Genomic DNA, 20,432 nt, shown 5'->3' with positions numbered 1-20,432 from the left:
CAAGACAGACACAGAAGCAGAAAGGGAGACACAGACCAGACATACGTTAACACTCAAACACACTCAGAGCTCACCCTCTCCCAGGTAAGAGGTAGACCTTGACAAAAGGGTCAGAGTAGCCATCGTTGTCCCTCTGGGCCAGGTTTCTAGCCTGTAGGACATGAACGATCAGGTTTCCTAGATTCCTGTCATAGTTGATCTGGAGCTGAGGGAAAAAAAAGTAGAGTTAAAGCTGTGTGAAAATGACCAAACTATAGCTGAAAAAGATTCTCTAGTACTTTTTATACCTGAATTTCTCCAGTGATGGGATGAGGTGTCTTCATTACCTCTGTTGGCTACAAAATAAAGTGGGGAAAAGCATACAATGGTTGTAAATTGATTGTTTCATGTTTTGTCAAACACACAGAAAATGCTGACAGACCTGACCTGACCCACAAAGAAAAGTTCATACCAGACTTCAGCCATTACCCTGAGATTAGGTTGCAGTAAATGGTGCTCTGACTTCACTCTTGAAAATATATATTGTCAGCTTACAGACGAATGGGTTGTCCTTGTAGGGAAGATGCCGAGTAAAGATTTCTCACTGGATCTATGAGTCTCAGGAGAGATTTGACTATCTGATCTGTGTAATTGACTGGAAAAGTCCTCCAGTGAAGTTTGATTAGGTTAATCAATTATTTGAGATACTTAGACATTAATAAGAATTGTCTATTTCCGTTTAGATGATTTACAAAGTACAAATACATTTCTACTGTCTGTCTCATATTTTATGCTAGGTACCATTTGTGTTACATAATGCATCCTCTTTTTTTTCTATCAGTGTGACATGCCTTTCAAGAATTAAGCATTTCAACTTTGCTCATAATGAAGCACTTATGCATTTATTGCTCATTTTATGTGTAAAAGGACACCCACACCCAGGGTCATGCACTGTACCACACTATTTTCTTGTTTCATTATAATTGGCCTGTCACTCTTGGATAAACACTGTCACACCATTCGACCTTCACATGCAACTTCAACTTTGTGGTGTTGTATGATGTAATACTAATGGAGGTGCGTGTTAGATCACACAGGGTTCCACAGACTGCGGCTTTAAACAGATCCATAATATTATTCATTTGGACTAGAATTCTATTTTACACATTGTATTAACCTCTGACATATGAACCAGTTGTTCACTATTTATATTCCTTGCTGTCATCCCATTTTAAAGTGAACTCTTCACAACTGAAAAGTGTGTCTGAGATGAGTAAGCAGAAAGCATGCTAACAAGTCAAAGCCACTACCTTGTGTCGTTGTTTCTTGTTTATGGCAGGGGACGCAGGCTGGCCGGGGCTTGGCACACCACTGGAGGCAGCCGATCCAGTACCTGAGTGGAGGAGGGCAGAGCGCTCTAATGCAGAGAGGACCCCCAAACCCCCAGGCCCAACCCCTGTTCCAGCCACACCAGGAGCCTGCTGCTGGGACACCTTCTGCAGTTCTGCAGCCAACTGCTTAGGATCCACACCAGGGGAACGCTGCCCACCTACTGAGACAAATGTGTATAGTAATGCACGTTGTATTTATGTGAAATAGGTACACAGCTACATGCATGCATACAGCGTATCAACAAATCCTTGTACATACCAGCCTTAAGCTGTACATGGTGCTCCAGGGCTTGTGGGTGCTCAGGGTCAGACAGCATATTAAGGTCGCTGTATGGATCCATACAGGAAATTTATAATGGAATATCAACCAGTGAATCTTAGCAGTAATCAGTCAAAGAGTGATATTTTTCAGATGTAGGGGTGTGGAATGAAGAGAAGGGAAAGGAGGGAGGAGAGAAGGTCTACATGGATGCAGAGTTACCATATTGCGACTAAACATGTGGGAGTTTCAGTGGGATAGAGGTGTAAATGATGACAGATGTAACTCACAGTCTCACACAGAGCTCCGCCTCGGCACATGGTTGGCCCATAAAGCCCTGCACTTCTTCATAAGTCTTTCCCGTCAGAGGGACTCCATTCCACTCCAACACCTGCATTCCTGTGGTGTGATGAAGGCAAGCAGGCAGATTCAGAGATAAAAGGGTGTTATCAATTCCCAGACAATATGTTATAGCCTGTGGCAAATTCATTTCACCCCATCTCTACATATGAAACATGATTCAGTCTGGATAGTGCAAACTACATGCTCACATAGTAAAAGTAATACTTCTGTATGTAGTACACTCAGTGGAAAACTTTAATAATTCAATTTTCAATTTGGTTTTTGTGTTGGTTTTGTCATTGCATCTTTGTAGCATTACACCCACAGCACAACAACATGAAACCAGAGTTTTGCACACAATCTTGTTTGTTTTTACTTAAACAAAGAAGTGTCTTATAGGTACAAGAAGTAAGACAAAACAACACATCTCAAATAGTAATATCAAAATGTGTATATTAATGATATAATATAAAAAAATCACTGCACAGCAAACTCAGACTTCCAACCCAAGGCCAGACCTGTATGAGCCTCACTTACACAACTGAAATCTGGTCTTCAGATAAGACTTCTGCTTACGAAGCAACTCACCAGCTGCTGTGACAAAGGCTTGAATTAATATCTCCATATACTTCTTGATAAACCAGTGCTCATTTAGATTATTCCCTCTGCTCTCTCTCTATAATTCACTGTATCCTCGCCCACTTTATTTCTCTTTGGACCTAAAGGCATGTTCCGTTGCATTCTCTTTCAATGAAACATAAACATCACATTTGCATAGTTACAATTCAGCATATTCTAGAAAGTAAACATTGTCTGAACACTATTCCTATATCTTTATTATAACTAATAATGCCATGAAAAGGGAATCCAGTCTAACATTTTCCAAACAACAAGTATGAATGAAATGTATCAGACCAAGAAGAAATACATTAGCTGATCTGACCCCCCTCCCTTGTGCAATAGCAAAGTCATGTCAGTCCCTATGGTGGAGTTCCCATTGAAGAGACAAACTAGAACCAATTTTTTTCCTAAAAACACCCTCAAACTGTTGGAATTAGCATTAATATTCAGGCTCTTCTCTGTCCAAACAACAAACATTAGAAGATCAGCTTTTAGAAAATTCTAATAACTTCACATACAAATTAAGTAGGGATTTTTGAACCTTCATAAAGCTAATTATTGTGTATGTATTTGTCTGTGCCTGCCTTTGTGTATTTGTGTGTCTGTAATGATACTAAATATAGCCTAATGACTAACACAGCCTAGTGCTCTGGAGGGTGAGTTGACAGGCTTTTTCTGTGTTTGGATGTGTCGGGGAATGAGACATGACAGACCACAATACAGAAGGCTACAGCAGCCTCTCACATTTCCATCTGGAATTCAATGATTCAGGCAGGGTTTTTTACTGAAGGTTTACACTGCCCTAGAATTAATAATAGTTTATTGATTTGTATTTACACCATTACTCACTCAGGCCTCAGAAACGATGTTTCTTACCATCTACAGCATCTTACCAAGGAACAATGGAAATATGTTGCTTTTTTCATTCTATTCCAAAATTAACATTGAATTTTCCATTTTTTCATTCCAAATGTGAAATTTGTTGTATTTCCTGATTTAAAAAAAATAATAATAAACAGTAAATAAATAATAATACTAATACTACTACTACTAATAATAATAATTATTATTATTATAATAATAAGAAAGCCGATAAACACTAATATTAAAATTACTAAAATTATACCACCTGCCTTTTCTAATTCTCCTCTTACCCTCTACAACTTTTCCTGTTTGCTCTGCCACACCGCCAGGGATAACCTTGGCAATGTAGGCTCCAATCTCTCCTCGGCTCCCTGGAATCTCCTTCCCACCTACCACACGGATCCCAAGTCCATTCCCTGAGGAAAAAATAAGCATACAAATCCTAAAAAAAACTGTGATAGAAAATGATAGGTGTGCATAACCGTTGTATTATATGTCTGTGTGTGTTCTGTGTTTGCCTTATACCTGACACACTGGTGTCCTTCAGGTCTCTCTTAAGCTTGATGCGAGTGTGAGGGAAGGCATAAGGGACCAGTTTCATCTGAGAGAGATTTTAAGGAATTTACAGTATGAAGAAAATAGATTTCTTAACAGAAAACATTTCAGGTTTACATGCTGAAAATTTAAGTAAGGAAACAGCATAGTGTGAAGTTGAATGTTGTTAGCTTGGATCTCACCTGTCTCCTGTCTGACATGTTTCCGCTCTGCGGATTCCCTTCTCTTGGCTTATCAAACCAATCTGTGTCCTCTCTCCTAAGGTGGTAAGCTAGGCAGGGAGAGTTAGTGGTTAAAAGCCATGCACATATAAACACACACCTACTGTATGCCTGATAACTTGGTAATCTCTGCTTTAAACATAGTAATGACAACTTGGGCTGAGATGCATCTTGCAATCAAGCTTTAGAAACAGTTTCCAGTATGCATCACAACTTTTGTCACGCATCCATCCCCATTTGCTCAAATGTAGGAAGGTCTCTGATCTGTCCTGACTGGATAGGTGAAAGCAAAGAAGTATAAACTCTGTTTCACCCTATCCATACTGTCTGTGAGATTAAATGATCACAGCAAACACTGAATGAAGGATGAATAAATTTCCAGAGCGGCTATTTTTTGTCCATGTTTTCATAGCTGCTGTATATGAAACATTGTTGTTGAAAGAAGCACTATTATGTTTGCTATTTCATAATTTAAGTCAAAACACTGTAGGTTCGAGTTGTCCCATTGTGTGTTTTTATTCCAGTAATAATAATAATAATGATAATAATAATAATCATAATAAACCTCAATTATATATCCATTTCCCAAACAGTTGTTACTGTATTTTTTCTTAAAATAATTTGAGGAGTGAAGGAGAAATATTCACACAGTAACTTAGTCCTTACCTTCCACTGTAGCTTATTGTATAAGATCAAAAAACATATAATTGTGAAGTGGTACTGTACTATGTTAATGTATTTATGTAGTATTTTAAGTGCAATGCACTGTAAACCTCCCAAAGCACATTATACAGACATCTAATACCTTTTAAGCATGACATGTAACATCTGAAAGATATTGGATGTCTTGTGTCATATTTTAGCATTATCATTTCAAAGCTCAGAAAACTTTATATATCTATAAAGTATAAATAATCTAAAGCCATGGTAACAAGGCAGGTTGGTGGGGAATGTTCAACATTAGAAATGTGAATCATCACTTTGGTGTTCAATGCAATAGATTGTCACTAAGGATAGAATGTGCACTGGTCTGACAAATGTCTCTTTGTATTGCCACTGATCTAATTCCAACAAGGAGATGAACCAATAATGATGAAGAGAAATGGCCTGATGACCATTTACACTGAAGGTAAATGTTGTCTGTTATCTATCTTGTATAAAGATTTGGATAAAATGCCTTAACATATATGCACTGAATAGCAAACTTATCTTTGTGGCAACACTTATGCATGGTAAAACAATATACACGTGATTTCTTTTTTTTAGTGCATGAACATGAATACTGGAAATGGGTCTGATATGCTTACAGAAGCACTGTGATGTGCAGCCATTCCAGAATGATGTATAACTGAAGTCACTACAGAATAGACACATAAAAGTTATCTAGTGCCATTAAGATGGGGTTCATTCCAGAATGGATCTGACATATCAACTACTAGAGATCTGCTAAATGACATGTATTGTATACTATTGAGATGTGGGTCATTCCAGAATGAGTCTGGTATGTTTACAAAATCAACCAGAGAAGTGGATCATTCAGAACCATGATATGTGGCATGGAGGCATACAGTCTCTATGTAACTACATGGAAATTGGGATGCTGTCTCACCTTCTATATTCCAGTTTGGGCCTCCAGCTGGGGTACAAAGTTATATGTTTTTTTCAGAAATGCATTCAACATATGTTCATTAATCTAACAAACTACCAACTGTACTATGACTAGATTTGTATTGTGAGAAATGTACTTCAGCGCATGCACTGAAAGCAGTAGTCAATGTAAGATACATGCTTGAAATTACTGTAAGTCTGACATTACTAGCCTGTCAGACAGTTTACAAATTTAAGCAGAAGTATTATTAAAAACAATTAATGTAAGATTGAGCCACAGTAGTACCATGGAAGTAAGGATTTTTAACTAGTAGTAGTAGATACTCTACCGTGTCTGATACTTTCATGAAAGATTCTGGCATCATCTCTGTTCAAAGTCAGCATGGACTCACTTAGTGCTGTAATCAAGGCAGATGGACACTTTTACATGGGGTGAGGACAAATATCACCTTATTATCAAGAATTTAACTATACTAATCCTTCGTAAATGGTCCAGAAACAAAGCTAAAGTTGCTAAACATATTTGTTACTGTTATTCCTTGTGATATTTATCTGTATATAATCAATCTGTATGACAGTAAACTCCCTTAAACTTCCTAATAACCAGACCTTTGACCTTTCATATTGTATTTCCTGCCATGTCTAAGTTGACTTGTTAAATCTTAATAGTAATGAACTAACTTTTCATATGGTATATTGATAGCTACAGAAATGGATTTACCTAACCTAATGGAACATTACCATTCCCACACTTACAGAGATGAGGATGGTACATGTCAATATTTGCTGTCAATCACTAGGGAACACGGACATCTCACATAGCAATGAGACATCCACAGCAACAACCAACAAGGAGAAAACATTTACTTTATTAAGATGGAAATGGAAAACATATGTATTGCACAACATGCAAGGATGCAAAATCAGATACAGATAGAAAATTAAAGATATATTGAAACAAAGACATACGGTTAACAACACAAATGAGACACAATAATATGATGCTAAATGTATTTTTGCATTGCATTGCAATGCATTGCAGTATGCAGTAAAAAAACTCAAACTGCAAATTGGATTACTTTTAAATTGGCCGATGTGTGTAACTGACTTGCCAGGAGTAACTACACAAAGTGAATGCCTTGACTGCACCTGCAGAACACTTAAGTGCATCTAGACACCATGATTCAGCAGTATTTCTGTAAACTTACTGCTGCTAGTTCTTCTCCAAAATAGCTGAAAGGGTGCCTTAGAAAAGTAAATATATTTCTTTCTGAGGCGATGACCTACTTCTCACAAAGATACCATTTTGCTCTGCAGATTGGTGGTGGAGGGCTGGAAAAAATAAAGAGAGAATCCCTAGGCACTCCTTTTCATACCTTCATGTACAAGTCCTTTACTACAGGTGTCTCCAACTAAGACAATTTCCAGATGGTATATACAGTATCTCAAACACTCTAAATGTCATAAACCAAACATTTTGAAACATATATTCCATATATGTATATGCCATGCATATGTTTACCTTGTTTATGTTTATGAGGCACTTCAATGACTTACACATTTTAGGGTTTTTAAAAACACAAAGCTTAACCTTGTATGTAACTTGTACTAAAAGTTTCCCTTGGTATCTCACTTTTAAAAATTAAAAGACACTCTGACATTCTAGCCCTGTCAGTAAGTTTCTGAATAACCGCTCATGGCTGCTATTATGTGCCACAACCTCTTTTAACATTAATATTTATGCGAGAGTGAATTCTCAATAACTGTGTTATATCTACTATGCATTCACTGAATGTGCCCAGTGTAGATACTTTGTTTAGGGTGACTGTAAAATATGTATTATATAAAGTTTGGGCTCTCACTAAGAATAAGGCAGCTGTAATGTGGACAACATGTATGAATAAGTTCAAGCCCATAGAGTTTGTGCATACTAATTGTGTTACAACTGAGTTTTAGGAGTAAGGATGATCATTCAACTGTGAAGAAGTAAAGCCATGGTAAAATAAAAAGACAAAGCATGCTAGTGAAATAACACAGAACAAACATGGGTAGAACTGATTAGTGACATACATAAACTCAGGCCAAGAGTATTATGTATCAGTGAGTAAAATATTGAAAAGAAAGGAAATAGCATGCAAACATGTAATGGGAATTTTTTTGTGACAGAGGGAAATATAGTAACGAACAACCAACAACAATTGAAGAACTGATGATTGAAAAAGAACCAGTTAATGCACAAAGTCAGTAATACCACTAAGTATTAGCATGCGTCACAAGCAGGTCCACACAGTTGAGTTGCTGCAACAGTCTCAGGCTCCATTTACCTTCGCTGTCAGACATGGCGCCTTGCAAGTCATCCATGATGAATGCGATGTCTCGATCATAGCCACGCGTTCGAGATTCCTCTCTCATATGTTGCTGTACCTCTGGCAGGGAATGACTAGACCCAAATTGGTCCCTGGAGTCAGCAGAGATGGGAGGGAGAGGTCCAGCTGAGGCTCTAGCCATACCCATAGGCTGCCCCACTGGGCTCAGAGGGCTCTCCTCCTCAGAGTTCTGAGCCACAATGGGGATACGGCCCCGGCTTTGGCTGATAGGTAAACTGGTAGGCTTTGCTCTGGCCACCCCAGGGGCAAATGCTGCATCCAGGACCTCTCCCTCTGTTTTAAGTCTAAGTGAGGAGCTGGATAGGTCCCCTTTGATAGATAGATCCAAGCCATAGACAGAAGAGGGGCGGGAGGAGGGGCGTGATGAGGGTCGGGAGCGGGTACCACTTGGGTAGGTGCCATCATCCTGGGCAGTGGCCCTGATAGTGGATCCCAGTCCAAGGGATTGCCCAAGATTAAGAGAACCAGCTAGGTTGGCCCCCAGGGAGGAACCCAAATATTTTTGCTGCTCAGACAAGTTCTTTCTTAGCCCAAATGTAATCTCATCCTGAAGCAACCTAGCTGTAGCAGCCAGATTGGTCACAGAGGAGGCCCCAGATCCCATGTAGCTACCAAAGTCAGGCTCCAGGTCCCTACTCTCCTGAATTGGGGAGAATTTAGTAATGGCCTTAGGGTCTATTAGGGCCTTTTTGTTCTTCATCTGTTTCTGGTAAAGCACAGCTGCTGGGAGTTGCTTTGCAGCCTGTTTTTCAAGGGTGAGCCGGCCGATGCTATATTTCTCACCTTTAGGGAAATGGCGAAAACTGCTATCACTGGGGAGATACTGAGGCAGGCCCAGGCCTGTTAAGTGTTCTAGTCCCTCAGCTCCTCGTCTGAACTCCTGCTTGATTTGCTGCTTCAGTAGCTTCAGCTCATAAGGCTCCTCCATAGTGTCATCGTCTCCTTTACCATAACCTTGAAGCCGAGATGAGCCTAAAAAATCTGCCACCTAAAAGGGAAAAATAATATGCCATACATTAAATGTTTTCTCAACAGTAATGTGTGTCTGTATTGAAATATGCAAAGTGTGAACAGATGGATACTTTTCTTTGGCCAATACCCTGTAGTATCAGCTAAAGCATTGTTTTGCTGCATCATTTTGCTGCATTCTGAACAGGCTATACTAATTGCATCATAGGAATAAAAAAAGCAGTATAGCAATGCTCTTGAAATGTTGGATGTTCAGTCACAGATTAGTGAAACTGCACCCTAAAAAGCAAACTAAAAATAAAGGTATATACACAAGGTATTGAGAAAGATAACATAGAGGGTAATGTAACAGTATTTACCTCTGCTGTGCGCCTGACTTCTGCTGCCCTGAGTAGTCTGTCTGCCTTGGATAACTCCTTATCAGGCAGGTTGAATCCAGAACCCAAGTTGGTGTTGCTCAGCCCCGTTGAGGCCTTGGTGAGCTCCCCTATGTCCTCTATCAGCACATAGTTCCTTGCATTGTGGTGGTCAATATCGGCATAGAAGGAATCAGCAGAAATGCTAGACATGGGACTAGAGGCCATGCTCCTCTCCTCTAGCCCTAGCCTCAAGTCCAAGTTGCTATACTTGCTCCCCAGATGAGCCACCCCATAGCCACTTTCTGTGGAGGTTGGCACAATGAGCAGAGGCTGGTTGCGTATCACCTCATAGTTGGTGGTGATCTTAGGCTCTAAATCAGTCAGGGTGGTTTGACGCTGCTTTCCCTGCTGCAAGAGCAGAGCATGTTGGTAGCTGCTGGGCTGAGCCTGTGCATGGGAGAGGGATAGGGTTGGGTAAGGAGACACCTGTTGGTGGTAAAGGGACTGCTGCTGATATAGGTTCTGTTGGGTGTAGTGGCTGGTGGTTTGGGTCTGGGGAACATACTGGGAATAGTGAGAGTAGGGACTAGTTAGTGTGTTATACTGGGAATCAGCTTCTGTCTGTGGGGGGATGAATTGGTCAAACTCTGACTGAGGAGCTGTCCGTGGTCTCTCCAGGCCATCACCCCTGGCCTCTCTGATGTTGCTAACCTCACTATCTGACATGTAGTCTCTTTCCTCCGCTACCCCCTGGAGATAGGCCCTCTCTCTCTTCTCTCTCTCCTTCAGCAAGACTTCCTTACGCCGGTTGATACCCATCTCCAGGTATCTACAGTAAGAAACAAAAAGGATACATATTCAAGCACTAACAATTCTATTAATGTTACAACCAAAGAGGCAAATAATGTTCTGGGTTCTCACACGTTAGTACCTTCTACTATGTGTGAGTGTGGAGAAGTTTCACTGAGTGATGTCAAGGCAGCCTTTTAGACCATAAGCTATCAAGGTAAGAGGGGAATCATGTAGATGAATTAGGAATAATGACTGCATGAGAGGGATGAATGTAACGATATTGGTTGTAATCAATTTACGACATATTATTTGGTAATGAACATTATTTGTTAATGAATTAATGTCACAGGGTCTGAACAAAAGCGTAAGCCCATATCCTATCCTTGTGTGGTTGTTAAATATGTGGCATCTCACCGTAGTTTGGCATCAATCTCCTTTTCCTCTTCATCTAGCTCAGCCTGTTTCTTGCGAAGTTTGGAAGATTCTCTCTCCACCAGATCAAGCTCCTTGTCAATGTCCTGCAGGATCTTTGCCCGAGCCATTGTTGTACTGCGGGCAAGACGGCGACGAGCAGAGTTGGTGCAGTAGCCTGACCGTCCTGTCAGGGAGTCATCCTCAGGAGGGGGGTCTGGTAGTGTCCGCTTTACCTTCTTACCTGTACCAGAGGGAGAGCCTCGGCCCTAGAACATAAAAACAAATCATAAATCTGTCAATCATTGAATGATGATTAAAAACACTTTAAATTAAATTGCAATTCACTGCATACTTCACTAGAATTTTTGTATTTAAAGCATGTTCATAACATAATCATAAGTACAGTAATTATCATTATCAATAATGATAAGATAGATCTTATTTTGTCCATTTATATTCTGCCATGACTTACAGAATAGCTGTCTGCATAGTATCCACCCATCCTGTCTTCTGTGGTAGGACTAAGGGATTTAGGATCCGATAGAGACTTCTGACCAGCCTTTAATATCCGAGGGCCAGAGGAAAATCTGGTCGGGTCAGCAGTCAGCATTCTCTGCCCTCCAAGTGACTTTTCCGGGGACAGAGGGGAAACTTGGGTGTAGAAGATTTTAGACTTAGAGGGGACATCTGCTGTTAGGTGTGTGCTATAGCCCACCTCAATGGGTGTGTGCCTTCTGTCTGAGTCTGTCTGACAGCTCAGACTGCCACCTCTCTGAGAATTCTCTGGAGCTGAGATATGCTTGATGATTTCTACCTTAGTGTCCATCTGGACATTGGGTCGTTTGATAGTTCCGGAGTGGTCAGTCTGGACAGATATCTCTGCCACTGTCTGGATAGCAATGCTAGAGACCTTGGAGCCATGTTTCCCATCACTGCTATGTTTTCGAGAGCGTCGTCGAGCTTTTGTGGGAGCATCCCATTCATCTTGGTCCTCATCATCAGTCTGAGCTGAGCTATCAACATTTCTCTTATTCTTCTTTCTCCTTCCTACAAGCTGCTTCTCTGCTGAGTCTTCATCATCTGTCTGCACTCCACTATCAATAATTTTTTTCCCTGTGTCCTGATCAGCTTGAAGCCTCTTTACTAGATTAAGCTGGTCCTTACTTTCATCTAACTGTGTCCCAATAGATGGAGTTGTAGACTCATCTTTGACAGGCCAGTACTGGCCACTGTCACCTACCCCTGCATATTTAGCATCTAGGAGGTTCCCTACGGTACCAGTGCTACCATAGTGCTCATCTAGCTGGCGCTGGAGTTGCAGTTGGAGTTGTTGGATTTGCTGCAACTGCTCTTTCTGCTGGGCATAGGTCTCTTGCTGGGCCACCATGTGGGCATGGTGCTCTTCCTCTTGCTGCAGGAGAAGCTGCTGTTTCAGAGCCTGAAGCTCCTCAAGCTCCCTTTGAACCATAAGCTGCTCTTGTTCACGATAACGCTGGATCTCTTGCCTCTCCCACTCCAGCTCCTCAGCAAGACATAACTGCTTAAGTTTCTCTAGCTCTAGAAACTCCCTCTCCATCTGATACTGGGCCATCTTGGTGTTGTCTAAGCCAGGGAATATTGGGGAAGAGGATAAGGCATCAAGAGAGGCAGCAATTGCTTCCAGGGTGGTGTCTGAGTACATGTCTGGATAGCCTGTTATGATGTCAGCCAAAGCTGTGGGTAGAAGCTCCTTAGGTAGCCCGGTGTCAAAAGGAATCATCTGTCCTGGGTCTGCACTGGGAATGAAGCCATATGGATGTGGCAATGACTGGTTCTGGACTGTAGGTGTTAAGGTAGTGCTAAACACAGAGCCTGGTTGAGTTGTAATTGCATATGTCGATGGAACTGGGGCAGCAACAGAGGAGTAAACTATTCCATCTGAGGTTCTTAGAACACTATTTACACCAAAACCAGCTGCAGGGACCTGGGAGTATGGAGCAGTAGTCATCCCAGGGTAGCCTCCAGTAGCTTTGCTAGTGTAGTCTAGAGCTTTACCTGCCACAATAAGTCCAAAAATATAGATTTTACTTTATCAAATACATTAGAATTTTAGAAACAAACATAATGTACTGTATATGAGTTGAAGGTCATGCAATTTGGATTTAAAAAGATTCTCATTGCACATGCAAATCAGGAGTCATTTTGGCTAGCAAGATGCAAAACCAAAATATTGAGGCAGCACACGCAGACACACACATGCATCTGTATGAAGACAAAAGAAAAAAAAAAACAAGCAGGTGTTAATATTTAATGAAAACATGCATATTAAACAGCAAAGCATATTAAACAATTAAAGGAAATCATGATTAATAAACATAAAGGGAAAACAACCACATATGTCTTCAGTAAGCAAAGTATTGAACTGTAACAATATAAGTTAAAGACTAAAGGAACTTTGCTATTAAATCAATCAAACGCAAGCCCATAAAGCAAGCCTAGCGCATGGTAATAAAAACCTGCAAAAATGCAGAAATACCCCCATACTCACCAGCAGAAAGTTTGGTAGCAGTGAGGTCTATAGCGCCATCTGAAGATCCACTAAGGTAGTCATAGTTATTCTTGGGATCATAGGAGAACAGTCCTGCCTCTGTCAGATTGGTCTCAGACATTGAGGCTTTTATACCATTCATGCCTTTGATACCATACAGTCCAGCGTTATCATATTGGTAGTGGTCATCTCTATAGCCAAAATGGTTGTCAGGCTGGGTTGTAACGGGGGGCTGTGTTCTGCAGCTTCCTGTAAATGGTAGCTTGTAAATGACATCACAGCACACACTCCTCCTACCAGCTGTGAGGTCGATTGGAGTCCCATCATCCTCTACAACGGTGGTCACCACTCCTGGGGTTGTGCCAGACAAAGCTACCATAGCTCTCACTGGTCTGTAGTTTGACAGATCCATGGCTCCTGTGGGCTCGAGAGAAAGGACCGGACCTCCATTGCTGATAGCTACTGGGGCTGAAGTAATAGGCTGTTTGCCTCCTGAGGGGATAAGAGCTCCAAATGAAAGATTAATGGGTATGTCTTGAGCTGTGGATGCTACAGCATTGACTACTGCCTGGTTCACAGGTCTGTATACAATCTGTGCTAGCGGTTCGAATGGTTTGTATGTGGTGAGAGGCAGAGGCAATGACGTAACAGGGCCCTGCAAATCAAGCGGTTTCTCTGCTGGAGTGTTGTTGTATGAGGCAATGGTGGCTGTGCATGTGACTATTGTGATGCTGTCAGTGACAACAGACAGTGTGGTTGTAGGGGTGATCTCTGCACTAAGATTTACTATCTCAGGCTGCACTGCAGTGATTTGACGCCCACAAGAGTCACTTGAAAAAGACTGTCGACATGACTCAGGTGGTGTCAGGTCCATGCCTTGATCAGTCATCTTTATGCCAACCTTCATGGTTCGTAAATCGATAACATCACCAGGGTAGATTATCTTCCCATTCTGTTTCGACAGAGGTTGGACTTTAGCTACGTCTGGTTGTATAGTGATTGCGACACTGGGGGAAGGGACCTGTGGAAGTCTTTCATGGACAACAGAAACAGTGGTCCTCTGGACCTCAGTGGTGACAACCTGAGTGACCAGGCTAGACAGGCTTTCAGGAGGCTGACCTGAGGTGGAAATTGAAGAAGAATACATGTGACTCATACTGGAGACCACCTTTTCTGGTCCTCGAATCTCCTGGCTCTCAATAGACTCTTGCTGAATTTTAGTGATGGTGACTGGAGCCACAGATACACCCTGTGAAATGTCCTGTGTAGTGGGCATAGAGGGTCTCCTGGTGTACGCCTCAGTTGTTATTATCTCCAGAGGGTGATCATATTCCATGGAATAAGTTAATACCTGTGGTCTTTGTTCTGTTGAAGGAATAGATCCTCTCCTACAGGGGACCTGAACAGCATAACCAGCAATAGGAACATCTTTTTCAGCTGGCATGTTTACTACCTGTGCCAATGGTAATGGTTGCTGCATAGTTATGGATTCTCTCCTGGTGGCAGAAAAGGCCTCAGTTGTGACCACTTGTGTGGGCGTTTCATACTCGGGATAGGTAAATATCTCACTTGTGGTGTATGGTGGCTGCATTATGGACGATATCGATGTCCTCCTCCTACTAGTGGTAGGGAGTTGAGTTGCTGTAACTCCAACTGGCATCCCAGGCACTGCCTGAGCCTGCATCACTGATGATGGTATTGAAGCTCTTCTTACATCGACATCCTTTGTTATAATTTCTGTGGGTGTCTCACGTTCAGGCTGCAATGCTATGACCTCCAGTGGTGGTGTTGAATGTGACATGACTGAGGATGCAATTGCTCCATAGACCTGTGGAATATAAGTAACATGAGGTACTTCTGCCTGTACTGCAATTTGTTGGACTTCCATCACTTTAGGTGATTGAGTTATCATCTGACCACCTGTAGTTAGTGGCATTAACTTATCTACTTCAGGTGTTGGGGTAACTTCACCTACTACAGTTAGAGGATGAGGTACTGGAGATACTGTTGCTCCTGGTATTCTAACAGCAGTTTCAGTTGTAGTAACCTCTGTAGGTAATTCAAACTTTGTAGAGAGGGTCACCACTTCAGCTTCAAGAAGTGGTTGCTGCGTATATAGCTGCTCTGTTACTAAAGACAGAACTTCTGAAGGCTGAACAGTTTGTGGTACGGATGGTAGTTCAGCAATGGTGTGAGTATTGCTAAAACCTGTAGGCAATTCTTGCTCTGTAGAGTGAGTCACTGCTTCAACTACCGTAAGATGCTGTTGAACAGGAATTTGCTGACTCATTCCTGGTATTGATGATCTTATCATAACTGCCTCGGTGACAATGACATCAGTAGGCATATCCTGTTCTTTTTGTAGCATTTCTATTTGAGTTGAAACTTGTGGATAAAGAACAGTTGAGGGAACTGCAGTTGGCCTATCTTCAGGAACTAGTGCATCTAAAGGTACCTTAGGCTCCAATGATACAGCAACAACTTCTGTCAGAGGCAGTGGCTGCACAGGTACAGTTGGTATTTGGGCCTGAGGAACTAATGCTTCAGCTAAAACCTCTGGTGGAACTGTTATGACCTCTGTGGCTATGTTTGGATACTGAACAACACATGGTATAGACTGTACTCTTTCTGTGGCTTGTAATGTTAGTGGTTGAATAAAAACCATTAGTTCTGGGGGCATTGTGATGACCTCAGACATTGTTTTAGGGGGTGGCAGTGGCTGAGTAATTGATTGTTGTTGTGGCACATATGGTTTCTTAATTGGAAGAGGTAAACATTGTGCCTGAATTGATGTGTCCTGACCTGATGACACTGTGATGACATCGGCCGCAGATGGTGGTGGTTGCAGTACAGAAGACACAGAGTCTCTCCTGGCTTGCACTTTAGCAGCCACTACCTCATAGGGTGTCACTTGCTCTACTGCTGCAGTTTGTGCAACGGGTATTGGAGGTGGATGCCTTACAGTGGGGACCGATGCTCTCCTAACTGTAGCCTGAGCTGAGAATGCCTCAGTGGGTGTTTTCATCTCTGAAGGTGTGGTCCGTACCCCTGGCACCTTTACAGATGGGATGGAGCCTCGTCTTACAGGTGCCTGGACTATTATGCCCTCTGTTGGTGAGCCAGGCTCAGATGGAAGGGTTATCACCACATAGGTTTGCAAACATTTGGCATGTCTAGGAGACAAAGGTGACTTAGGAGATGTTGCACCCAACTTAGACTCCACAGGTCTTGTCAAGCTAAGTGACAGAGCATTTGGAGGTTCTTTGGTCCTGGGCAGTGTTGCAGCTTTGGGGGCCACAGGAGGTGGCTTGACACTTTCTCCTGGCTTGTGGCTGAAAACCAATCCAGCTGGAATTGATATAGGCTTAGGTGGAATAGGTGGAGGAGGCTTGGCGGTTTGACTAGGGCCAGTTATTGTAACAGAAACCTGTGCTACTGTTGCTGTAGCAATCGTCACTGCAGTGGGAACTGGTGGCTTTGGATAAACAGTTGGCTTGGGTAAAGTGGTAGAAGGTGGTGTAGGAGTATCTGCTACAGGTATTTCTACTGTGTCTATAACTTTTGTCCCTGCTATAGGTTTAGGCAGAAGTGGTGGAGCTGAAGCTACTAGCGCTGCTGACACCTTAGTGGATAGTGAAGCTGTATCTGTGCTGGGTATGTCTGAAGCAGGGTGTGTGCCTATTTGACTACTTTGTTGCAAAGATGCAGTGGAAGGTGTTGACCCTGTGCTAGCTAAGTCTTGTGGGGTTTGTCCAAGCAGAGATATGTTTTCCACACTAGGCACTATGATGACTACATGCCCTTGTCTGGTTGGGGACACTACTTTGGGTACAGCTACACTATCTGGTAGTATGTATTCTATTCTTGGCTGTATATCCACAACTACAGACTGCATTGGTTGGTCAGCCACTGTGGTTCCCATAGCTAGGGTGGTGGTCAAAGCAGGGGGGGCATGCTGAACAGTCTTTACAAGTGGCAGCTCTTTGTTAGGCTCAGGTAATGACACTGAAGTAGACCGAGGGGGAGGAGGGGGTGGGACCTTCTTTTTGACTATAGTAGTTGATGCTGGAGCTGGTGCAGGCACCTGGGCTGTTTGAGCCAGAGCTGGGACTACCACTGGGCTCATAGATGGGATGGCTGGTTGTACAGGGACCACCTTGGCTTGGGCTTGAGGTGGGGTAGTTATGAGTGCCGAGACTGTTAGTGGGGTTTGTGCAGAGATTGGAGATGTAGTTGAAACCAGGTCAGCCATCTGGACTATGACTGGCCCAGGGCATGAGGCCAGACTGACAGAAGCAGAAACAATGTGGACTGAATCTGGGGTGGAGACTGCAACAGGTGTAGGTTGAGCTGAGACAACAACAGCTGCTCGACTCAGTGCTGAGACCTGTATAACAGCTGGAGCCTCAATAGGCACCTGAGATGGAGATGAAACCAAGTCTGGCATTTCAACCACAACAGGTACAGGAGTAGACTCCACTAAGACTTGATTTGGGGTTTCAGCTGTAGAAGCCTGAACTTGAACTACTGCAGTTGTTTGAGCTCTGGCTGAGTCAGACACCACATCTGGTATTGTATCTATAACTGAGGTTGGAGTGGGACGAGAGGCTGAGTCCCCACTAGACAGTACGGCTGGAATTGTGGCAGGCAATAGTGGAGAGATCTCTGGAGGTGATTGGGATACAAATGAAGTTGGAGGTGTTGGGGTAGACAGTGGATTTGAATCTGATGAAAGAGGTGTTTGAGCCTGGAATGAGGATGAATATGTAGCATTAGAAGCCAAACTGGAATCTGGAGTGGCTGGTGAAGTTGGAGGTGACAGTGGTGATACAGGGGAAGGTGTAGTGGTTAGTTCTGGGGCTGATATTGGAGTTGGAATAGGTTTTGGCTCTGGAATTTCACAGACCACACAGACGGGCTCCATCTCAGCAGTTTCAGACAAAGGTGAGCTTATGGATGGATCTTCTTTAGCCTCAGAGTCATCACTAGGTGTAATGTCGGAGGAAATACCAACACCATACTCGTCTGCAAGACTGTCATCCTCTTCTTCCCCAGATGAACACTGGGTAATCTTGAGGTCTGGTATAGGGAATAATGCCTTTCTGAGTGCAGGATCTTGAGGAACCATAGGCCTAACAAAACCTATAGATCCACTAGGAGTACTGGGAACAACAGTCATCTCAGATCGCTTAGGGGGTTCAGAAGGGCGTGGTGGAGCTGGCCGTTTCTTTTTCTTCACTGGTACTTCACTGGAAATTTCACTGCCTGCAAGAGGCATATCAATTTGTCCAATGAGGGATGTCTCTTCAGTGAGTATGGTCACCACACAGGTCTCAGCAACGCTGGGAAGCCCAGCGACCGAAGTCCCTGAAGAGGAAGATTCCATGGCAGTCTGGGCCTGTTGAAACTCTTGCTCAATCATCATCAGTTCTCTCTTTTTCTGCATCATCTCCTCATAAACCTCCTCTGGAGACCTGAGTTTTCTGAGAGATTTAGAGCCAGTATCCTGTTTGGGTTCTTTCTGTTGAGATTCATTAATCTTAATTTCAGGTTCCTCAACCAAGGATTCGTAAAGATAGTCCTCTATTGCCATTCCTCCATAGAGTGGCTCAATATCAGGAGGACTCTCCCCTGGAATAGCTTTTGTCTTCTGAATAATTTCCTCATATGCTTCTTCAGCACTCTTCAAAGATTTTGTCACAGTATCCATGTCTTTAAATGGATCAGAAGAAGTATATGTCATCACTGTTGGTGAAGGCTTACGTCCTCGTTGTACAGCTTGTCCAGTCTCTGGTTCCGATTCAATACTGGCAGTGTACTCAGAGCCAGATGTTCTATTGGTTTCATCCATTATGGTGACCTGTCTCAGATCCTCTGTGGTGGAAACATCTTCAGTTGGAGACAGTGGTTGGCCATGGGCCCTAAGTTCATCTTTGTTTTTCCTAGACATCTCTTCCTCCCTCATCTTTTCCTCCTCAGAGGAGTCTTCAATTGTGGGGAGAGGCTTTGTTGGCTGCCTGTGCTTACCTTTGCAATGCTGTTTGTCCCCACTGACTTTCCTGTGACTTGGGCTGCTATCACTGTCCTCTTCCAGAGATGAGGCTGATGTAGGTGAAGATCCTGGAGTAAAGCTAGATGCCTGAACACTAGATGATCCCTTTGACAGGGATTCTGTGATGCTCTCTACTTCTTCATCCGTGCTTTGTTTCTGTCTCATGACTGGAATATCTTTCTTGAAAGTAGTGCTGGGCATTGTTTCACGAACATCTTGAATATTTGCAGTGTCTGTTTTCGGAGGGGCTTTTATCCTGGCTGGGCTGTCTTCATTATCTGTGCTACTTTTTCTAGACAGTGATTTGACTGAAACATTTTCAAGCTCAGCCTCTTTGATAGCTTCCTCATTTGCCAAATTCTTTTCATTCTCATCTTCTGAAAGAGACATTTCTTCTTCATCACCCATTCCCATTATCTGCTTGCGTATGAACTCTTCATCTTCCATAGAGGAGTCAGCGCTTTCAGTTTTGATGTCCTCACTGCTGAATGAAGCATTGCTCACGTTCAGCCTCCTCTGGACTTTAGGCGAGGGTGAGGGTGTGAGATCACTTCCACTGCTCTCACCCATTGCTTGGAAACTTAGGAGCCTTCTCTCATCTTTAACCTCCTCCTTTACTGACATGGATGAATCTGTATTTATATCATTTTTACTTATATCAACCACCTGCCCATCCTTTAATTCCTGTGATATGGGTAAAATCTGGGGTTGATCTTCATCATGCTCCTCTGCTTTGGATTTAGGCTTAGCAGCTGTCGGAGGGACGTTTTCCAGTTTAACCTGCCCAGTAGGTAGGGAGACCTTTCTTTCTTTCAGTGGCTCTTTTTTGGTCTCATCCTGCTCCTAAAAATGTGAAAAGACAAGATAATAGTAAATACATTTCCTCGATGAAAGAACTAGACTTTTTGGGACAAACACTGCCATATATTTTACCATGTTTTTACATGTAACTGTTATTACTGTTATTAAGAGTAATTCTGAAATGGTCTAATGCAGTGGGAAGATGCATCATTCACCTCAAAGTGTAATTGTAAGACACGTCATTCCACAACAGTCATAAAAATTCCATCAGTAGTTTTTGGTGTCATCACA

At 42.6% G+C, this 20,432-nt stretch overlaps 1 protein-coding gene across 5 annotated transcripts in view; it reads right to left on the bottom strand.

Annotated features, from left to right (window-relative positions):
* The window catches only part of pclob (piccolo presynaptic cytomatrix protein b), a 61,959-nt gene that overhangs the window by 11,324 nt on the left and 30,203 nt on the right, over positions 1–20,432 (bottom strand). For 2 of the 5 annotated variants that reach the window (XM_044194771.1, XM_044194774.1), the window contains exons 13-27: positions 13,289–20,183; positions 11,234–12,795; positions 10,762–11,027; positions 9,556–10,384; positions 8,165–9,215; positions 6,170–6,238; positions 5,842–5,868; positions 4,194–4,282; positions 3,982–4,057; positions 3,747–3,872; positions 1,920–2,028; positions 1,630–1,697; positions 1,290–1,531; positions 288–335; positions 75–205 (exon numbers count right to left, since the gene is read on the bottom strand). In XM_044194771.1, coding sequence (XP_044050706.1) covers positions 75–205; positions 288–335; positions 1,290–1,531; positions 1,630–1,697; positions 1,920–2,028; positions 3,747–3,872; positions 3,982–4,057; positions 4,194–4,282; positions 5,842–5,868; positions 6,170–6,238; positions 8,165–9,215; positions 9,556–10,384; positions 10,762–11,027; positions 11,234–12,795; positions 13,289–20,183 — 11,588 coding nt within the window. The remainder of the gene's footprint in view (positions 1–74; positions 206–287; positions 336–1,289; positions 1,532–1,629; positions 1,698–1,919; positions 2,029–3,746; positions 3,873–3,981; positions 4,058–4,193; positions 4,283–5,841; positions 5,869–6,169; positions 6,239–8,164; positions 9,216–9,555; positions 10,385–10,761; positions 11,028–11,233; positions 12,796–13,288; positions 20,184–20,432) is intronic. The other 3 variants (XM_044194772.1, XM_044194773.1, XM_044194775.1) reach the window with 3 other exon arrangements.

The sequence above is a fragment of the Siniperca chuatsi genome, linkage group LG4 (genome assembly GCF_020085105.1).
Source record: "Siniperca chuatsi isolate FFG_IHB_CAS linkage group LG4, ASM2008510v1, whole genome shotgun sequence".
Taxonomy (NCBI): Eukaryota; Metazoa; Chordata; class Actinopteri; order Centrarchiformes; family Sinipercidae; genus Siniperca; species Siniperca chuatsi.
The sequence above is the reverse complement of the archived record's forward strand: the minus strand, read 5'-3'. Positions and strand labels throughout refer to the sequence as shown.